General features: G+C 44.7%; 1 protein-coding gene across 7 annotated transcripts in view; it reads left to right on the plus strand.

The window, feature by feature from the left end:
• ARHGAP32 (Rho GTPase activating protein 32) overlaps positions 1–16108 on the plus strand; it is a 256290-nt gene that overhangs the window by 213054 nt on the left and 27128 nt on the right. For all 7 annotated transcript variants that reach the window (XM_076358639.1, XM_076358640.1, XM_076358637.1 and 4 more), the window contains one exon: positions 8417–8566. In XM_076358639.1, the coding sequence (XP_076214754.1) occupies positions 8417–8566 (150 nt within the window). The remainder of the gene's footprint in view (positions 1–8416; positions 8567–16108) is intronic.

Genomic DNA, 16108 nt, shown 5'->3' on the forward strand with positions numbered 1-16108 from the left:
ATTCAGTGTTACATGAAGGCCTCAGTGCATTTTGGTGTAGCGTGTGCTTGGGCATGCAAGGTCAAATGGTCACGATATCCCAAGGTGAACATGGGTGAAAGACTAACGCTGGCTCCCTGACGGACAGATCTGATGTTCAGTTGTGCTAGTGGTACAGTTACCTGAGTCAGAACATTATTTTTCAAGAGGATCGTTAATCTCCAAGGTAAACGAGATAAGCAAAAGGACTGCATTAAACTGCTGGAACACATAGAGGTTTAGCAAAATGTAGTATGAATGAAGGAGAAAAAAGATATTGCAGGTGTCTCTTTTGCTATTTTTCTTCTAGCTCTACATTTCCTAGTTTGCTCCCTTGTCTCCCAGTCCCGCTGCTGGCCTTGTGACCTCTTTCATGTCACCTGAGCTGCTGACACTACTGCCTTGTGTGCTAAATGCCCTCATCTCTATCGTTTTGTTTTAAACTCCCCCTTGTTTTCCAGTTTTGGCCCCTGATAACTTGTTTCCTTTGAACTACTGCCCCATCTGTTGTTATTTCCTCACGTCCAATTGCAAGCCCTTGAGGCCCTCGTGTTACCTAAGCAAAGCCCATCCCTGCTACGTTGTCACTAAGACTGTATTAGTCAGCGCTGCTTTTTTCTCCAGATACGATCCAAACACGTAAATAGGGCTTGTCAGCCCTTGTACCTTTGAAACCTCTCTCTTTTCTCAGCCTTCAGCTGACTGATTTATATCTCCTAACCATATACTGCTTCCCTCGGGGTAGGTATGCTGTACTTCAGGGAATTAATTCAGAGATGTCCTGTGGTCTGTTTGTTCAGGAGGTCAGGTCATATTTTCTTAAAGCTCCCTTAGGCCTTAGAGTCTATGAAAAGATCAGGCCTATCTTTGGCCTGGAAGGTATCGCAGATTTCTTGGTAACAAACTTTGCTATCTGTGGGTAGGTGACATACTTATGCGTCTAGCTAACCTTGTGGTTACTGTTCTTATCCAATTATAAATAACAAATTTGGCAATGAAGAGCATGGAGACAGTTTTTGTCATCATAAATAGTTTGTGGTTCTCATACGCCTTTTCTCATTGACATAAAGAAACCTTCTCCAGACAGCTCGAACTGTAGATAATCCTTGTGCGTATCATTACAGACGTGTGTGTTCAGTCAAATAAATAATGTTGAAAGCAATCAATGCTGCTGGTCAGATATGCTGTTAGCTTTTGAATTTGCAGTCTCCTCTCTCTGGAAGAGGACTAATTAGACTCAAATGCAGTGGAAGCTGACAGAGGTTGTTGTGTAATCTGGGCATGAAAATGCACCGAGTGAGTTGCCAAGCCGGTAGATCTCCGATGCCAGATGTTCCTACGCTAACCAAAATGAGCCGGTACTCCAACTTGAGCCAAAGGCTGAGGTTGGCAAGGACAGGGAAGAGTTGCAGTTTTGTTGAGACTGTTGTTTGTGGGCACTGCCCGAAGGATGGCTCCAGAAGCCTGGGCAGATACAAGAGTAAGTGCGGCTTCCTTATTACTAGACTTTGTAAGTAAGAACAGCAACATCACTTACCAGTTTTAATGACCTACTTTGCTCTCCCTGTGTATGGTGCTCTTGTGATAGCTGGAAATACGTGCTTATTCTTGTCTGGTTCTTGTCATCATAGTTAATTTTTTAATGGTTTTTATCTAATGACACTGAAATTAATCACCTTTAACGTATTTCATGACTTCTTATAACATGGAGGCCAGCCTTTGACTGATGTCAGCCTGGCACAAGATAAATGCTGCAGCATCAAAAAGCACGCAGCATTTTTATTTTATTTTTCTTTTCTTTATAGAGCAAATCGGTAAGTACACATTTATGAAGGTTATTGGAGATAGAAGGGTATTTTAAAACTCTCACATCTACGGAATTTTAAAATCTCTTTCTGAAAATCTTTGTGACCAACGAGGGAGCCCAGTGTAGAGATTAGTGCAATTATTGATGTGGTGTTGGTTGGTCCTTCTTCAAAACCAGCATCCTATTCAAGGACTAAAGGACGGTGCTTGGTGGTGCGTGGTTCCAGATTCTGGTTGGGTTTTTAGGGCTGTATAAATTAGCTTCCAAAATAGAATCTGCTGTGGCAGGAGGAAAGGAGTAAAATGTCTTGTTGCTAAGGAACATGACAGAGAACTGGGAGATGTGACTCAGTTCTTGGCTTTGTGTAATTCCTCTTCAGTAAGATGTGGGTCCACAGAGCATGTCTTTCTAAGTGTGAAAGGATGGATATTAAAAATATTTACTGAGGTTTTATGGAGGGGCCGAGATAACTGATGCTGTGCAGGGAACCAGTTGAACTCAGACCACTCACACAGTTAAATGTATTCCTGAGTGTTTGCAGAATCGGGAGCATAGGAAAGATGTGGCAAAACCAAACCCAGCTTCTCGTCTCCTGATTCCTGGTACTGCTCTTTCTTCAAAAGAGTCTGTCACTGCTCTTTCTCTCCCTGCAGCAGAGTTTAATTTTAGAGGAAAATGGGTCTTGAGGGGCTAATAGCCTGGGAAAATTTTAGCTTGACTTGCTGCAAATCTCTCTTCAGAGAGGATGGATCTCGCTTTTGTGTTGTAATACCTAGCTGTGCTTTTTTCACGACATTCCCACACCTTTTTCCATCTTTGATTTTGTGACTGGATATTGCAGTTTGTTTATGTATTTTAAACTATGCAGCCACACGTGTTCTTGCTTTTGACCTTAGCACCACGCTCTCCTCACAGCAGGGGACAGCTGGGTTCCGTAGCGTTGTAAAATCACTGTTAAGAATAAGAGAAACAAACACGCTGGCCGTGTGCTGGGAATGTGGGTCAGCATACACCCTCCAAGATTTTCTCTTAGAGTCAAAGTTTACTAACCCTGTATTAGAAAACATGCTGCTGTCAACGATCCTGCGAAGAGGATTTTGACTAGGCGTGAGTGCAAACGCAAAATATTAGCGATAGCAACAGGAGATAAAGCAGGTGTTCCTTATTTGTTTAGCAGGGGTTTGTTTTCCCTTGGCCAAGTCTAATAAGGTTGCAGGGGGACAAGGCAGTGGGTGGGTGAGGATGTCCTATAGGAAGCTGCCATTATCCTGTTCAAAAGATGTTGCTGGGTCACCGTACGCCTGGATGTCTGCTGAGCGAGCACTTACCTTTTTTGTCCGCATAAATGTGCAAGGCTTGAAATCTGTTAATGTTTGCTTTTCTGCTGTTTGTTTCCCCTGGTCTTTGAAAAGAGGCAGGGTGTGTAAGATGGGAGATGCTGTCCAGGCCTGCAAGGTTGACTGTATTGTGCTTTGTTCTCAGAGCCTTTGCATCATGGGGTTTTTCTTACTGAAAAGGGAAAGAAAACACACGCACAAAATCATTTTGGGGACACAGTAAGGCTGCATTTATTAAAAGGCTTCTCCTGTTTGGTCGCCATGATTCAAAGCTGAGGAGTCAGGAGCCAGTGCTCTTTTCCATCCTACCTTTCCTTTTGTTGCCAACACTTTGGGCAATAGTAATTAAATACTACGTTTTAGAAGTGTTCTCAGGAAGAGTTTTATGGCCCAGACATGATACTTCTGCAGTTTGGGCTGAGACACACGGTATCATTGGACTAATCTCATGGGTGTGAATCCAGAGTAATTGCATCCCTGTCAAATCTATACAGGCACAGGAGGGATCAGAAGTTGGCGCTCCGCGGCTCAGTTGTGCCTCAGCGACTTCAGCTCGTTTGCCAGCAGGCTGAGGGTATAGTTTTGCAGCGCGTTGGCTTTGGCAGGGAGCTCAGCCTAAGAAGGTCCAGTTTCCTGCGCTTTTGCTGCGCCGCCCCCTCACTTGGGCTGCCACAACTGCTCATGCTCTTCTGCTGTAAGAGCATCAAGTTCAGCAGATTATTTTCAGTCTGGGTCGCTGCAGTGACTTAGCTCGCGGCGCAACCTCACAGAAAGGTGTAGGGACACAACAGGAGTGCCGCGATGGCCCCTGAGCGCAGCAGGTCTCAGGAAGGTGCAGGAGACCTCAGTGTATCCCAAGAGCTCCCCATGAGCTTTCAGTGGGTTCCCAAAGTAACACAAGAAAAGCGTGTTGTGCTGAACAGCCATGAAACTACTTTGAATCAGCTGATGGCTGACCATTTCTCCAGTAAACAAGCTGCATAAAGTATATCCTGAAGTGCCTTTTCAGTCCGCAGCATTAGGGTGAAGATGACCTTCTTTTAATGAAGTAATTGTTATTTAATAGTTTTTATCAGTGTCAGGGGAATTCCGGGCCTCACTTATACTACAAAAGCTTGGTGGTATAGCAACAATGGCATGGTTTGATCGGTAAGTGTTCCTCGGGGAGGTACAGTGTATGGCAGTTTCCCAAAACCACAATAAACTACCTGGCACAAGTATTCCTTTGTCTTCCCTCCCTTCCCAGCGTATAAAGGCTTTGGCCACCGTAGTTATGTCAGCTAAGGGTGTGATATTTTTTCTCACTCCTAATTGACACATTCGCGCCAGCAAAACTTCACAAGTAGCCCAACCTCAGGTGGGTTTTTTTTTGTTTGCGTTTTGATTGTTTGGGGGTTTTTTTTCAGCCGGTATCACTATGGTAGATGGAGAATTTGTCTTTGCTTGTTCAGGCCAGGATATTTAGCCAAACCTGCCTTTCTGAGGAAAATCAGTCCTTGCTCCTTCTAGGAAAGCCTCTGTTTCTTGCTAAACAATTTGTTCTATAGCTGTTTAAATCTGAGGTGGAAAGTAATACAGATGAATGTTAGGGGGTTTTGTTTAGTTTTGTTTGCCTTTCAGTTGGTAATTCAGCAGCATCTCTGACTGTAGCAACCATGTAAAATTGTCTGGTAGTAATGCTGCTTTTTCGTCTGAATTTATGTCTGTGTCACTTGTCAACCTGAACACCTCACATGGAGACGCAAACTGAACGGTTCAGATTTATCATATCCCCACTTTATTGGTGGGACAATAGAGGAAGGTAGAAAAGGGCTAATTAGTTTATTCACATGTCCTTAGTTTGTAACAATTTTAGATTTGTTTCTGGTCTAAACCTTGTGCCTTGATTCCATAATTTCCTTCCATTCCCTGATTCTGGGTTCTTCAAGATCGGCAAACGGCTGTAGGAGCATAGGACCACTACGTGCACTGCAGCCAGAGAGCACTGCTTGCTGTAGCTGGTACTGCAACCGGTGGGACAGCAAAGGTTTGGGACCACGGTTTTGGAGCAGAAAACATTTATTCTGCGGGATTCTTGGTAGCAACCTTGGCACTGGTGCTTATCCAGAACTGGGACTGCTGTGCTAGCTTCATCTAAACCAAAATGTATCTGAAATTAAACCTCTCTTAGGATGCATGGCTGGTTTGAGGGTCAAATGATGCCAGAGGACTTGGAAGCAGGATAGAAGGCGTTTTTCACCTGTTACTGCTATTGGCAGACAGACAGCATACCTGACAGCCTCCTGAGCTCTTGCAGCTCATAAGGATACTTTATCCTTATCAGACACCTACTTGCTTTTTTGTTCTTTTTTATAACCTGTCAGCAAAGAGATGACTGCTTGGATTTTCTCGCTGTTCTCTCTTCTTCCCCACCCCGGAGAAGCCTAACTCCTATCAGTTAATCATTCTCGCGTAGGTATAAAACTCTGGAGTCGGTTTAGCCTGAGAAACTCTCATACCGAGTAGGCAGTGATTCAGAGAAGAGCGGTGCGGGAAACTGTTTAACCAAGGAACCATGCAAATGTTTCCACAGGCCGTTGATAAGTGCATTTCTGGTTACTTAACCTGCTCAGGCATTGCCCTGGCAGTGTTGTGGACTGTTGCACTGGTACACCATGGGAGTGTGTTTGTAGGAGTCTACTCAATGATGCGGAAAACAAGACAATTATTTTAACCTGTACCGGGTGGCTTAAAGGCAGAGCAGGCTTACTGTGTTTTAAAAACTCAGGTTTCCTTTCTGGGTAGTGATGTAAACAAGTATCAATACCAGGCAAAGTACGTCCTTGGATCATGGAAGTGTATCCATTGCACCTTTTTCCGTTTCTAATGCCTGAGGTGACACCCAAAGGTCACTTGCTGACCTGGTCACCAGCGTTAGTAGAATTTCTGCAGTACTGGAATTGGATGCATTTGTCTCCATTTTAAATCCGTTATCTGATGGACTCATTTTTCATTAAGTCGAGCAAGATACTTCCTGAAGAACTGTATATGGAGTCTGTGAAATGATTCAAATGAATACATACGTATTAGTAATTGTCTGTTTATTTGACTGCTGTAAAAGCATCTGTCTTGGGTCTGTCCCCTCCAATAGCATTATCACAGGAGCCCGAGGGTGCGAACCCTTTGAAATTCCACACAGGTCAGGATGAGACTCGGTCTCCATTTATGCTTGAGCGGGGCTAATAAGAGATGATAAATGAGCCGTTGCTTTACTGTGATGATGGATACAACCAAAATCTATCCTAACTTTGTTTGGCATGTCAGCACAATCTGTTCATTTATTGTGTGTAATTAAAAAACCCCATCAGAGTGAGAACATCCCTTTAACTAAAGCCCCCATAGCCACAGTTTGTCACGCTCAATGCTTCTGCGTTTCAGTAAATGATTTGGGTTTGGTTGTTGAGAATGCAGACATGGGGTTTTGTTGGAGATTTTAGGATTTCAGGTATTCAAATGTATTTGGCTGCTGCAGATCAGTGTGGTGTCACGCTGCTAAAAGGGACTTTATCCAAAAGTAGAACTCTACGCGCATGGATAGAAATATGTTCAGGTCATTGGAATCAGGTTTATTATAAACAGAGGGACTGCATCGATACCTGGTAAAAGAGAAGGAAAAATACTCAGCTGTTTAAAGGGATTAAAACATCATGAAGCATAGCGTGGCATAACCTTCTTCTTGGGAGAAGGTTCTTCATGTTGTCTGGTGAAAGAATACCCTGTCTGCCTGTATGAAGCATTACTGCATAAATCTCTCTTTTTGCCGAGCCCCAACTTCCAAAGCCGCTCGCAGAATTTCGGGCTGTACGTGTTACCGAGCAGTAGTGACACTGAAGAGACGCACCTTTGTCAGCAGGGGTCTTCGTTGCTTTTGTTGTTTGTTCAAAATAGTGTTTCTCTGCTGAAATTTGATTACAGTACTTACGGTTTTAATGCAGGTGAAATACACGGTTGTCTTTCCTCTCTGGGATCTGAGACAGGAGCAGGGGAGAGCGATTGCTGGCATTGCCTTGCGGTGCTGCAGGAGCCTTTACAACTTCCTGGAGCTGTAAAGGCTTCCCCACAAAGGACAGCCTTTTATACCTAGTGATTTGTTCTTTTCAATAGAGCTCTTCTGTTGAAGTTAAACTGCTTTTAAATCATGTATACAATGGCACTTTTGTTGGGGAGGCCGGAGCCCTTTTGCTTTCAGAATGGGCCTCAGGAAGAAAAGTTGACATTCAAGGGTATTGTTCTGCTTCCCATTCAAACCCCTGCGCAGCCTCTCCTCCCGATTTGCTTGAGTTTATTTGTGTCACCCACTTCTGCCCTGTGTTACTCTCCATTTCCTTCAGCTGTGGATTATGCTCCTTAGCGGGACCGGATGGTTTTAACGGAGTGACCGATTTCACCAGCTTAACGCAGAGACCGTGCGGCATCGTGTAGAGAAACGGAGCAGGAGGTTTGGAGGGATGGCTCCTGAGCTATGTTCTCGTCTCTTTGCAGACTTCTTGTATTTATTCTGGAGGGGATAAACTGCATCTCTTCAAATCGGCCGCCTTAGTTTTCTATGAAATAAAACAAAGACAGTAATGCTTTTATCTTGCAGAGGCTTGAGAAGACTTGGGGAGCCAGTAATGCCCTGGAGTGGACTGTACCTCCACAGCTGCGGCTGCAGTTCATTAGAATCGCAGGTGTGCTGGAAGGGCAGCCTATAGCCCTTCGAGCTCCACGTCCTCTAAGTTCAGATGATATTAGTCATTCGTTTGTTCTGGAGGGCGCCTGAGACTACTAGAATGAGAGCCAGTAACAAAGCATTTATTTCTGCTTGTAGATTATATACAGTGTTTGTCAACGTACGTGAGATTACTGGTTTTGTAAGTTTAGCCTTCTTTGTTTTTCCAGAGATGAAAACTGTAGCTCTCAGGTGCTGCCCACCATCCAATATGCCCTGACGGTCCTTTAGTACGCTCCCACCTGAAACTGCTTTGCAGATAAATGTGTCTTTGTGTTAAATTCTTCCATTACAGCTGTCTCCTGTTATTTCTGCACTAGCCAAGGATTAGAACAAAAGCCAAGTCTCTGTTTAGTGTCGGACCTTGGAAAATCTGTTTCTGTAAATAATTGATATTAATGTTACTACAGTTCTTACGTGCTCTGTAGAATGTGTTACGCTTGGCCTTGCCTAACTGAACCAAATCTAAAATGAAGTGGGGGGTTTTTTTATTTTGTTGTGCAGTGTCAAAAAAACACGGCAAGCTCATCACCTTCCTTCGTACATTCATGAAGTCGCGCCCAACAAAACAGAAACTGAAACAGCGGGGGATCCTGAAGGAAAGGGTGTTTGGCTGTGACCTGGGAGAGCATCTTCTCAACTCGGGCCATGACGGTAAGAAACAATCCATTCTTGAGTTCTTCCTCTGTTGGGAATCTTACTTCAGGCTGACCGTATCTAGCAAAGGGCTAGTTGGTACTAGCGGAGAAATGTGTAACAAAAATCGATGGCTGAAAGGTAAATTGAGGCTAACGCTAGTAAGAAGCAAGCATCGTGGTTCAATGTGGGAGCACTGAAGATGGATGGAACTACTGAAGATGAGTTCTCAACTTCTTGAAGTCTTCAAATAAATATTAAATATTTTTTTGCAGGGCAATAAACTCTATTTATGTGTCAGTGTCAAGGAATAATTAACTGGTACGTTAAATGCATACATTTCTCTGACTCGGTGCCTTTGTATGATTCTAGCACAATTTGCAGTGTAAATTCTTCATCTGCCTTTTCCCTCGATTTCACAAAATTTACAGGAATTAACTGGATATTATGTTTCATCATAGCTTGCTTTTCTCGCAGTTTGTCACGGTGAGTTTTCTGTAGCTCTGCTCTGTCCCTTCCGCCTTCCCATCAGCAGTTTAAGGAGGCAGCAGAGAAGGGCTGTCCGTTCCAAGAAAAAATTACACAATTGTCACTACTCTTCCTCGGATGAACTTTCATGTCGCGTGCTCTTTCCTACCCTCTCACTGTGACATCTCCAATCGAGGCTGTGAAATCGGGGACGTACCTGCGTTGCCGAGTAGCAAGCAGAGGACTCGAATTCTTTCGCAGTTCACTAGCCAAGGTCATTCCCATAAACGGCCCATGCTGAGGGTGATTTAGAAAAGCAGCATGGAGCAGCCGTGGGTTGCAGCCAGTTTGCCCAGGAGCTAAAGCCGTCAGGAAATTAGTGATGGGTGTAGCATCACTGTCTGGCTATGTCAGCTTGTTGATCTGTTCCATATTTTTGCTCCTTGCCTAGTGCGGTAAGATTTTGCCGTAGACCTCTTATGCCAAAGTTGTTAATCTGATGTCTCCCAGCTTTTGCGTGCAGGCTGAAGGAGGAGTGAAGTGACGTGTGGGGTAGGAAAGGAGTTTCTCTGTTAAACTTGTTTCCATTGGTACTTTAGACGCCTTGTTCACATGAGTGCCTTTTGGAAACGGGATGCTAAAGGGTGGGGAGCTGTTTTGTGCACTTTTTCCAGCTGATTCAGTTGGTAACAGCAATGTGCGCTCCCTTGCCTGACATGAAGTGTTTTACTACCAGTTGGTGAATAATATGAGCTTGTTCTTATGGAATCAGGACTGTGGCAAGGCTCATTGGCTTGTTAATTGGAACCAGTAGAGATCTTTATTGCTGGGGCTTGAAAAGCATCAGAGAGCCAGAAACTGGATGATTTGGAGACAGAAACAGACAGTAACCCATGTAAGAACTACATCAGGAGTAGGTAATTTACACCGCCGGGTAGCTATAGGGCTGGTTTTATATTCCTGCTGTGGGAGCAATCTTGGAGGGCAGGAGACATGCCAGCAGAGTGAGCTCATTAATGGGAAAGAGAATTCTCTTTTAACCCCAGCCCTCCTCCTGTCCATTTTAGTTAGGCACAAGTCAGCAACAATTAAAGCTTTTCCCTGCCCTCTGCGCTGACTTCTTCCCCTGGCTTTAAGGGGTGCGCATTTTATTTAGCAATAAAAGACACATCCTGAGCTGCACTAAACTGTTCTAGCTCCACTGGAGGCTCCTGTTCAACAGTCTCTAGGAGCTCACTTCTTGCTCTGGTCACTCCCCTCCCGTCACGTGCAACTGAGTGACTGTGACTGAGCTGTGCTAATGAGGTCTCTCCATCTGAGAAGTTACCGGTTGCTTTCACCCTTGATTTAATAACTCCTTCCTAACTTCCTGGAGTGAAGCAGATCCAAACTGAATGTTGCTAACAGGGGCATGTCTCCATTTCACACAGCAGGATTGTTTTTTTTCTGTGTGATTCAGCTCTCTGACCTGTATTCCAAGTGACGTAATCCCCGGGGTTGGTTTTGTGGAGACGTTTCTGGGTTCCTGTGAATCAAGCTCTGTGCATGCACAGCATTTTAAGATTCCCTCATTCCGTAGCGTTAACGTTCCTCAGTCTTGGAGCCGACTGCAGTGCTGATCTGCTGAAAGGGGACTGAGATATCACAGGAGACCCTAAGTTGCATTAGATAGAGCAAAGATGCAGCCCTGCTCCTTCACCCCATAACCAGAACATAAACAAGTGTTTTTATAGGAGCACGGAGTACTGTAGCTGAAGTCTGTGCGTGGTACCTACTGGTAATGCTTCGGGAATACAAGATACAAACATCTCAGTTCAGAAAAACAAAAAAGAACCCAACACACTCATAGATTCATTTAGGTTAATGCTAGTTTTGATGGGTTGCTGTCCATTACCCAAAAGATGTAGCCGGACTGAAGGAGAAGAGGACACCGTCCACAGCGTTTGAAATGAATTGCAAGGCATTCATGTGCTCCTCAGAAATGCAATGTTGAACCAAACTGGAGTTATGTTAAGAATTTTATTAATGGTCAGCTTTGGGAAGCTGACAAAGCCTAAATTCTCAAGAATTCGCTGTGAAACAACACGAGCCGTCCCAATTTTGCAGTCGTGAACACCTGAAACTTTGCTTGTCTTTTAGGTAGGAAATGGTGAGAGAGGAGCAGACCGAGAGAACAAAAGGGATCAGGAAGGACAAAAACTGGAATAGGTCTAACGTTTTTTTTTACCGAACGCTATGTTGAGGCAGCTGGCTGGGATTGCTTAGCTAGGAGAGTGTATTTGCGATCGTGTGTCTGTATACCCAGAAGGGAATTTACAAACACAGAGGAAATGTTTCACCTGCTGCGGTATGTCGTCTTTCTGTGGGCTCAGCAAGTACTCACTCTCATTCTGCATCCACTGCGCCTCTTTCAAAAGGAGGATAAATTGGCATGAGATGCATAGGAGGAAAGCGATACAGAAATGTGACCCGTCTTACTGTTATGGAGCAAGAGCCCAGGTGATGCCATCCTGCAAAGCCCCGTACACTCGCTTCACGTTCAGCATGCGCCGAGTTCTGAACTAGCAACGCGTTTGTCTTCGTTCACCCGAGGTTTTGAGATTAGCCTTGCGCTGAGGCAGAGCGCACTCTCTCTCCTGAAAGGTTCCTCTCAGGCTGGCGTGACAGAACTTGCGTCTGCTAAACCTCAGGGTGTAATCTGTCTGTTTACTGGAGTTTCTCCTTAGGGGAGGGTGTCTGGGTAAGATGGGATGAGTGGAGCAAGCAGGCTGGTGTTGCTACTGCCTTTTCATTTTTGATGAGGATGCAGTTTGTCGTTCTTTTAATTGACGTGTATGGATCTGAGAAGTAACACTATAAGCAGGTATAGGGAGGGAGGTAATACGTTTGCAGTAACAGCGGTAGGGGTGAGTACTGTGCCTTAAAATCTTTCTGTAGGCCTGGTGATTCATGTTGGGGACTGTGGTGATTATTGGGCTGGCAACTAGAGGCGGGCAGTGTCCTGGGTTTTTGTGTTGGTTTTTTTAATTCCAGTTGGTAGCGTGCTGACACTTTGAGCTCTCCAAACAATGATGGAGCCCTTCTGCGGTAGGAGTTATACCTCCGCGTGGTGTGAAACAGTCCTTTCCCAAAGGCCCTTGTAGACAAGATAGCAGTGAGGGGAAGGAAGCTTCCTTGTCCGGTTTCTTAAATGAGGATCTGAGTCATGGGCACATCACAGGATTATTTTTCAAAATCATCTGTGTTCCAAGCTGCCTTGGAAAATGGGAATTAGGAGCCACGGTGCTCCTGGTCACTGGGCTGGCGTGTACATAGGTGTGCTGCTTCCAGAGAAAGTAACAGCGGTCTGTCCTTTTGGTTCCTCTTCTCTGTCACGTGTCGGTACTGAATTATGGGCTGGGACCTGTAGGAGTAAAACCAGTTTTGCTGGGAGGGATTTTTGACTTCTCTGTTGGGTCTAAATCTAGCAAAGGTTGTGGTGATGCTCCCTTCGGGTATGTTGGTTTGCACAATATTTCTCCAGTCGGCCCTAGTCGCCCAATGGAGCCTGCCCTAAGAGGCCCGTCTCCATTTAATTTTAGTGCGTTATTCATGTGTTGGCTCCTTCTGGGTTTCAAATACTTCCCCTGCCAATGAAGCGTCATTTGGAAGCAGACCAAGCTTAGCAGGGAGTAGCTGTTTCTTCATCGCCCTGAGAGATGTTCCCAGTTGGTTTGGTGCTGTTGACACCTGCCGTGCTAGTTTGTTTTATGGAGCTGAGAGATGCAGCAAATTCAGCATAATCCCCAACTCGTGAGGAGGCCTTGTTCCCTTTGTAGGTAGAGCGACTTTTTTCCCCCATAATTTTTTTCTCCCAAAGGAAACTGAATAGAACTTAAATTTAGCTTGACCCCAATTAGAAAGAATTGTGCTTGCAGAGGATGTGTTTGTTTAGTGTGGGAGCTGGCTAAATAAATGCTGCATTGCAGCATCTGTACCATGTCCTCGTTCGTGCCTCAGAATATTTCGAAACGGAGCTCTCCACAGCTTCTGAATTTATGACACGTGTAGGAGTCCGCAGTAGTGCGGTTAGCAGAAACTTTGTGCCTGGCTGCACGGAGAGGCCAGCGGATTGGAAAGCCGGGCAGGTTCTTGGCAGAGCGTGTGGCCACGGTTACGGCTTTACGCAAGGGAGTGAGGCGGGCCGGACGGAGCCGCAATGCAGACGGGGAGGCTAGGCAGTCGCAGACTTGGTGTTGCCGTTGCGGCGGTGCCGTTTCTCTCTGGCTCCGGGAGCTCACCGACCGGTCGGGGCCGGTTAGCCGCCGCTCAGCCGGGTCTCTCGCGTGGTCAGCGCGCCAGAGAAAAGCCACACTACTCTTCTGGGAATAAATGAGTTGTGAGCTGCAGCAGATGAGGAATTACCTTACAATATACTTTATGTTGAAATGCTGCTGGGAATAATGTGCTGGAGTTTCTTGGACTACGGAGGATGGGGTATAAAATACTGGCGGCTCTTCTTCCATGCTGAAAATGTTCCTGTTGCCTGGCACTTGATAAAGATGATCATTTCTCTCTTGGCGATTAGGGTGGAGTGCAGGCTAACCCTGGCGTACCCTAAAACGGTGGTGTCAGGTGTTCATTTCAGGAGGCAATCCGTCCAACACAGCTCTGTTGACGGAGGATTTTGTAGACTAAAAGCAAATGGTATTTTTTGTACCTCTTTATGCATTTGTTGCATTGATATATCATCAGCTTCCATATTTGGAAAAGGTGGATTTAGAAATGGCACTCATTTTTAATCTAAAAGTTTCCTGTCTTGAAGGACCTATACCTCCTTTTCAAAGTATTAGAAAATACCAGTGGTCTGTAGTCAACAGGAAGAGGTATCGCTTTTCTTGCTGAAAAAGTAGATGCCTGCGAAAGACACAGTTTCCTAACACACCTGGTTCTTGCTCTCTGTCCTTCCTGTTCTTCCCAGTTCCCCAAATTTATTAGCCATTATTTTGGACAAGTTGGGTAGGATTAAAGAAAAAACAAAACGAAAGCTGAGACTTTTCAGAACTGGGTGCAGAATGAAATTATAGCAGATACGGGATCTTGATCCTGGGCGCTAGCAACAACTGTTTGCAAGGGATGGTTTTATTCTCTTGTGCTGGTTATTGTGCTTTTCTGCCGATAAGCTCCTTAACGACACCTTGGGATTTCTGGTGGCATCACAGCTTCTTCTGGGTCCTCTGGTGTTATCCTTCCCTTCCAGCGATCCCCTGGCTGCAGTTGGGTGATGTAGTTGCCTTTGATGCTAATTCGTTGCAGATTTGAGTATAGGGAGACTACTGTTACCAGAACAGAGAAACACAAGGAATGAGATCTCGGGCAGCATCTTGGCAGGGATCTGTAAAAATCTGGTTCCCCTTAGCTCAAGCATAAGTTTGGTAATCTAGATGTCATCTCTTTGGTTCCTAGTATTAATGTGAGGAGTCCCTTTTACTAGCTAATAATTTTCACTATAATAAAAGTCTGCCTGGCTGGCTTTGGATCTTTGCCAGCTGTGAAGGAAGCCTTGGTTTGGAAATCAGGACAGCCGAGTCTTACATACTTATTAATTTTAGTTTTTCTTGATATTTTAACTCTTAGAGGGTAAATTTGACCAGTTTCCACTCTCTCTCTCTCTCTTACTGCTGGAGAATGAAATTGAACATGAACAAGACAAACAAGAAGTAAAGCAAACTTTGCTGAAAAGTAGAAAGTTATAAATATTTACAAAACTGTTGCTTTTTTCCCTTCCTTTCTTTAAATACTACTTTTAACTGTAAACACAAGGCAGCCCCTGAAATCCAAGGACTTCCAATTTATGTTCCGAAGGCCCAGGCGAAATCCCTGCTCATGATGTCCTTGATAGGGAATGGCTTTGCTCCAAGACTTTCGCTTCAGAAAGACTTTCTGGCATTTGCAGAGCTTCCATCGGAAATAGATCCTCAAGCTTTACCTGGGCCCGCTACGGTTCAAACAGCAATTAGTTACGTGGCGGTACAGCAGCCCTGGAGCGTAGGTCCCCAGGTATGCTTGGAATTGTTACGACTTGAATGCTGGCAACCACATCAATAGATTTGTTGAAGCAATACCTTCTTGTTCTTATACAAAGGTTTATTGAGATGCTGCACGAAAAAGGTAGGTCGTGTGTGTTAGCCGTAACACTTAGATCAGAACGATGACATTGGCCACAGTCATTACAATGGGCTGAGGAGAACGTCGGCTGTGGATGAGGCTGAAGGTTTCCATGAGATGCATTCATCCTGCGAATGGACCCTTGAGGCATTTTTGTACTTTTAATAGGTATTTTCAGAGTATCCAAGCTGACAAGTTTGAATGTGGACTAAAAAGTTTCAAACTTGCAAGCAGGTTCGGATCTGGCATCCTGCTTGTACTTCTGTCTCTCTTTTTAATGGACTTTCAAAGGAGTTTTTGATCAGGACATAAATCTGAGTTTTGAAGGATTTGTTTGCGATTCTCTTTTCTGCTAAGACATTTCTTGTGTGACTTTGGGCAAGTCCTTTAAAGTAGGGTTCATCTCCTTTACTCTTAGGCACCTAGCAGTTAGCCAGGTCTAAGGTCAATTAACTTTTGTAGCCCATCAAGCAGATGGGTATACCCGGAGGGTGATTCGCCCTGTCTACCATAATATAGGTGTTTAAAAAACAAAACCCAGAAGCGGATCCCAACTTCTCCATTGGCACAGCAGGAAAAATAATGCATCCTTACTTACCCAGTAATTTTTGTAATGCCCTCCTTGATATCTGGGGAAAGAGAGCCATAAATAAAACACACGGCAAGTGGAGGGTTCATGAACAGGGCTACAGCTCACAAACCAGGGGCTGTATCTTGTGTTTCCTGACAAGCCTACCTAATGCAGGTATTGAGGAAACCAGAAATCTTCCTGTTCTGCCTCCCTCAATAGTGTTTTTCTGTGCGCTATGGTCCTATTGAGAAAACCGAAACTAATTGTATAGTACATGGCTGGTCATTGTGAAAGGCAAATCCTACGCCGGAATATTTTATTTAGTTAACAAGAAATTGTAAGAGGTCTGTCAGTGCCCATGAACGAGTACAGGA

Source organism: Aptenodytes patagonicus, chromosome 23 (genome assembly GCF_965638725.1).
Source record: "Aptenodytes patagonicus chromosome 23, bAptPat1.pri.cur, whole genome shotgun sequence".
Lineage (NCBI taxonomy): Eukaryota > Metazoa > Chordata > Aves > Sphenisciformes > Spheniscidae > Aptenodytes > Aptenodytes patagonicus.